Raw genomic sequence first — 6,000 nt, 5'->3', positions numbered from 1 at the left:
AAAAAAGGATGACATACTCATTTAAAAGCAAGAAATATGTTCAGTATAGTCCATTGTTAAAAGCCCTTTGCACAAAAACTCTTCACTGCCTCTGAAAGAACATTATAGAATCATAGATATATCCCCAGGAAGGGAGTTCCAGAGCCTGGAGCCACCACTAAGAAGGACCTTTCTTGTATCCCCATCAAACATACCTGTGGAGAACGGGTGGGACAGAGGAAAGGATACTGAGGATTCCCTGCTCTATGGAGCTAACAGCATTAAAATGTAATACAACAGAGATAACAGAAGAAAGGGTAGGGATAATAGGGATAGTATAGTCATGAATAAGCTGTCCAAAAATATACTTTTTACAAAATTTCTACAATGAATTGACATGTAATTCACACATAAGCATATTATTTCATGTTTCATTCTTGCCTCAGTTCCACCTCACCTATCCCTCGGTTATCTCTGCTGTTTGAATTTGACTGTAAACTTCTAGGAAGGGGCTATCTTTCTTCTTATACTCTGTAAATTGTTATGCACTCTGATAGTGTGATGACATTGTGCATTATTGGGATTGAAATCTTGGGATTTCTAGTCTTGTGGGAACTTTTACAATTTTCTTCTGAAGAACACTAGTGCCTTGCCAAGCTAGAACCATCCCAGGACTCCATAGGATCTATCCAGGGAATTTAAAATAGTTTCAAAGACCTAACAGTGTACAGTGTAAAAGGCACCAAAGAGAACTATTTCTTGATTCAATGTGTAATTCCACTACAAGATTCTTTAACACAGTACAAGGTGACTGTCATCAGTCTAAAGACTATTAACCTTTAAAGGCCATTAACCACCATGATTATCTCCTACCTCTAGTACCAAAGGTAGCATGATTTTAATACCAATTTCTTGGAATAATAACAGAACAGGGCCATAGCTCTCATTTCCATTTTTGAAATTCCCAGAGACATCTGGTTGACTACTCCAGAAAAAGAACAGCATAGGACTTTGACCTGATCCAGAAATGTTCTCCTGATGTTCTTGTGGTGACTCCAGCATGGTATAGAGGAAAGAGAAATGAGTGACAGAAGTAGGCTAACAGATTGAGTGGCTACAGACATTAGTTTAATTCTAATTTAATATTCACTTTTTGTATATTTTTAATTGTATTGTTCTTTTGAACTGTGAATTGCTTTTAATCCAAAAATTGAGGGGAGAGTGTGACATGAATAAATATAAGGGAGGAAAAGGAGGAGGAATGCAATTAATTTCATTCTTGAAGGAAGCAAGAACATCTTCAAAAATTGTACAGTTTTTTTTTTAAAAATAACCCTATTTTTAGTTAGTGACTTTGTGCAAAATTTGCACATTTATTCTGTACAGAGAGCAGCATTTTCTGTCCAGGAACCAGCATTTTTGTAGTTTCCTGCACAGAAAATTCTGCTTTCTGTACAGAAGAAATGTGCAAATGTTGCACAAAATCAGAGCTGGGCTGTGAAGATTCTCATCAGCCCAGGAGTCACCTGACACCTGAGAAACACATTTGTGACCATTTTCCAAATATATTTTAATAGAGATTTCCTGTCTCAAAAAGGCATATGACCTAGAAAACAGTGGAAAGAGACATGGATTTGTAAAAAAAAGGGGGGGGTATGGAAGGGATGGCCTTATAGACAGTTTAGAGGTGGGACAGGAAATTCACTTTGAAGGTTTTGATCTGTGCACTGGAAAGCAAAAGCAAAACAAAGTTACTTGGTAGATCTAGATTTGTCTTCATATGGCTGCAAGATCTCTGTTGATGAGATGGTAGAAAAGTATCCTCTCAGGCCTCAACAAATTATCTGGACAAAGGCCTATCAATAAAAATGTCGTGTCAAATGTTATTTTCTGCAGCAGTTGTGCAATAATAATTGGTGGGTACTTATTTTTAGGTTTGTTTGCTGGTTGGTTTGCCTTTTGCAGGTTGGTGTAGTTGATAAGTGAATGATGATGATGATGATGATGATGATGATGATGATGGAGAAGACAATGGTTTTATTTAGTTATATCCCACTATCAAAGCTATATAAAAAAACTTAAATGAATATACACTTATAAAAGTAATTTAAGACATGAACTTAAAACATTAAATGAAGTTAACAGCTTTAAAACTAGCAGAGAATTCCATTCCAGTTAGATTCTAAAGGCCTAATGGTATAGGAATGTTTTAACTTGCCGTTGGAAGAAGAGCAAGGATGGAACTTTTACTGGCCTCCCCAGGGAGGGGGTTCCAGTATCTGGGTGCAACCACCGAGAAGGCCTCCTCTCTTGTTCTCACCAAAAGAGCTTGAGAAGTTGGTGGTGCAGAGAAAAATCTTAGAGCTTAGATGGGATCATAAAGGGAGATACAGTCCTTCGGATGATGTTACAGCTACAGCTTGGATCCTAGAATCTGCCCATCCCTGATTTCTAGGAAAAGGGATTTTGCAAACTGTATCTTTGACTCTTATTCATCTTTGAGACTTAACAACCCAAAGGATGAAATAAATGGAAGTAAAGAGTGTAGAGGTGGGAAGGTGAATAAGGTTGTAAAATTCCAGGCAACTAGAAGAATTTGGAACATTATATATTTTCCAGGCTTGGTTCACACCAATAATTAGAATTGCACAGTGTACTGTACAGATACAACCAAGCTTCATTTAAAAGACAACAGTTAGGGTTACCAACACTAAGGGGATGTCATAGGTGTGCAGGACACGATAAATAAGCTCTTTGGATTCTGCTGCTTCTTGAAAGGACTGACGATCCATGATGGAATAGCAAATAATGAAGCCCTCTCCATCTTGCATATATTGGTCTCTCAGGGCCATGCATTCTGCCTACAGAGTAACATTGGGATACTATATAATTTAGTAAGCAAAATAAATGGCCTATAAAGAGCAGAGTTGCTGAAGTGTGTTTCTGAGCTAATTTCTTTTTCTTCAGTTCCCCACCCCTCGCAAAAGCAAGCTTGTTTACAATTTTAACTAGCAACAAAACACAGATACTTCTTTTCCAATATCAACAAGGCATCTCCCAGATGATTCAAACCTACCTTTCTCCTAAATTGTTTTTGTTCATTTTCCTCCTTACAGTAAATAATGCAGAGTGCTAATAAAAAAGATATTAGAATTCTGACATCTCTCACTTATCTTCTGCTTTTGGTTTTTCATTAAGTTTGCCTCCACAGCAAATTTGAAGATGTAAATTTTGTACAGTGCCACACATGGAAATGGAGGCCCTTAGAGAGCTTATAAACTTGAGGAGTGTCTCCTTCTGAACCAGAATGTTGTTTTGTCTGGTCTAGTGCTATCAGCTGTGATTGGATCCTGTCCTGGACTACGGCCAGCACATGTCCAAACAAACGCTGATAAGGGTGTTTCAGCAAGAAAGGAGCTGAAAGACAATCTACAGACCTTTCTGTTAGTCCAAAAGAAGCACACCAGAAACAAAGCCAAGGTCAGGATGCCAGAGTCCACGGAAGTCAGTTCGGTCCAGGGTCAGGGCAGCCAGAAGGTAACCAGAGTCCAGTCCATTCCAAAGTCAAGTGTCCGAGGCAAACGGGTTCAGGGAAGCAAGAAGCCAGTGCTGACAGTAATCACTCAGAAGGAAATTGCAATAAACTCTGGCACCAGGTTAGCATCTCCCAGGTGGTTAAATAGGAGACGCTCTCCCTGGTGCCAGCTGAGGCTTGTTTGCCAATTGTCTCTCAGTAATTTTCCTGGACCTATGCACTCAAGCACTCTCAGCTCTCCGTTGCCTAAAGGAAGGCACATCCAGGCTTGGCTCTTCCCCAGAGTCACTAGGCTGCTGAGCCTCAAGAGGAATCCCACCAGCACTAGGTCCTGGCTGAGCTTCCTCCTCTGGGGTGGGGAGATCAGGGCTGGGATCTGGCAGGGCAGGATTAGGACCTGGTGGAGCCTCCATTTCCCCCTGCACTAGAGGAGCCACATCCTCCTCCTCGTCCTCTGAGTCCTGCTCTTGGCTGGCCATGACAGATCCCGAGATTGATAAGATGTCTGGTCATTCTTGGGAGCAGATTTCCTTGTAAATCATAGATGCATACAGAAGACTTGCATCCCCCCCCCCAATGTGAATGCTCAGGTGCCTTTCAACCACAGAGTTCAGTCTGTTGATCTTACAAGAGCACCAGAGATGGATGTAAAGAATATTCACACATATTCCTGTTTTCAAAACAATTTCAGGAGGAAAAAATGCTTAAACACAATTTTCCTTTCCTTTCCTTTCGTTTTTTTGTTTTTGTTTGTTTTTTGTATTTGTGGATTTTTGTAAAGATAAAATCAATATAACAGGTGTAAATGTGTGTAGATATGTCTGTGGAGAGAGACAGATGACAGACAGACAGATGGACAGACAGACAGTGTGATGTAGTGTCACAGTAGAAGACCAGGGTTCAAGTCCTCACTCAGCTGTGAAAACCCACTGGATAGCCTTGGCCAAATCTCTTCCTTTCAGTCTTAGGACTGTGGTCCTTCAACGAAATGATGTGGGAGACTGGTAAAGGACTTTTTTTTACCTCCATGTGATAGGCACCACATTTCATAACATTATGAAGACACCATAAGAGCCATCAAGTCCAACCTCCTGCCTGGCAAGAAGTCACAAAGCACTCCTGACAGATGGCCATCCAGCCTCTTTTTAAAATCCTTCAAAGAAGGAGACTCCACCACATTTCAAGGCAGCATGTTTCACTGCCAAAACACTCTTACTGTCAGGAAATACTTCCTAATGTTAGGTGGAGTCTCTTTTCCTGTAGTTTGAATCCATTGCTATGTGTCCTAGTCTCTGGAGTAGCAGAAAATAAGCTTGTTCCATCCTCAATATGACAGCCCTTCTAATATTTAAATGTGGCTATCATATCATCCCCTAACCTTCTGTTCACCAGGCTAAACATAACCAACTCTCTAAGCTGCTCCTCACAGGGTATGGTTTCCAGACCTTCACCATTTAGGTTGCCCTTCCCTGAACATGCTCCAACTTCTCCACATCTTTCTTGAATTGTGGTGCCCAGAACTGGACATGATGTTGGAGGTGAAGTCTGACCAAAGCAGAATAGGATGGTACTATAATTTACTTCAATCTAGACAATATATTCCTATTGATGCACTCTAAAATTGCTTTGGCTTTTTTGCTGCTTCATCAAACTGTTGACTCATGTTCAGCCTGTGATCCACTAAGACCCCTAGATCACTTCTGCATGTACTTCCATCAAGGTAGATGTCACCCATACTATATCGGTGCATTTCATTTTTACTGCCCAAGAGTAGTATTATACAGTTCTTCCTGCTAAAATTCACTTTGTTAGTTTTGGTTCAGCTTTCTAACTTGTTAATGTTGTTTTGAATTACGATTCTGTCCTCTGTGTACAGCCCTCCTAATTCAATGTCATCTCAGTTTGATAAACATGTTCCATCATCCAAGTCACTGATAAAGATATTGAATAGCACTGGGCCCAGAGCAGAACCCGATGGTAACTCACTGGTAACTTCTCTCCAGGATGATGTGGAGCCATTGCTAAGCACACTGTGGGTTTGGTCAATCAATCAATGACAAATCCACCGAACAGTTGCATAGTCTAGACCACATTTTACTAGCTTTGTGTACCTTGATTGTAACTGTCCTTTTTGTTCTTCTTAACTTGCCATGGACCAACAGCCAAAGGTTCATAGACTTGTATTGATCAGACCACCACTTTAAGTAGCACTGCTTTAGAGGTAGACAATGACTAAATTCTGCCAAGAAATCCTAAATCTTGCTAACTCTACAGACTAAATTATTCCAAGAAAACTCTAGCGCATGGTTGCCATAAGTCAAACGTGACGTGAAGGAACATTGCAACATCAGAAAACAGTGTTTTGTTCACAAAAATGCTGGTGGTTGTTGAGGTTTTCCTTGGATAAACCATTATTTTCATAAAAAATGCCAAAATCCAAAAATAAACCAAAAAACAATGTGCATATTTGCTAGAGGGCTGCTGTT

At 40.1% G+C, this 6,000-nt stretch overlaps 1 protein-coding gene across 1 annotated transcript in view; it reads right to left on the bottom strand.

Moving 5' to 3' along the window:
- Window positions 1-1,549: 1,549 nt before the first annotated feature.
- RIT2 (Ras like without CAAX 2) overlaps window positions 1,550-6,000 on the bottom strand; it is a 127,828-nt gene continuing 123,377 nt past the window's right edge. Inside the window, exons 6-7 of the mRNA XM_042447865.1 lie at window positions 2,685-2,840; window positions 1,550-1,585 (exon numbers count right to left, since the gene is read on the bottom strand). Coding sequence (XP_042303799.1) covers window positions 1,550-1,585; window positions 2,685-2,840 — 192 coding nt within the window. The remainder of the gene's footprint in view (window positions 1,586-2,684; window positions 2,841-6,000) is intronic.

Source organism: Sceloporus undulatus, chromosome 2, assembly GCF_019175285.1.
Source record: "Sceloporus undulatus isolate JIND9_A2432 ecotype Alabama chromosome 2, SceUnd_v1.1, whole genome shotgun sequence".
NCBI classification, from domain to species: Eukaryota; Metazoa; Chordata; class Lepidosauria; order Squamata; family Phrynosomatidae; genus Sceloporus; species Sceloporus undulatus.
Note: the sequence above shows the minus strand (reverse complement) of the source record. Positions and strands in the feature narration are given on the sequence as shown.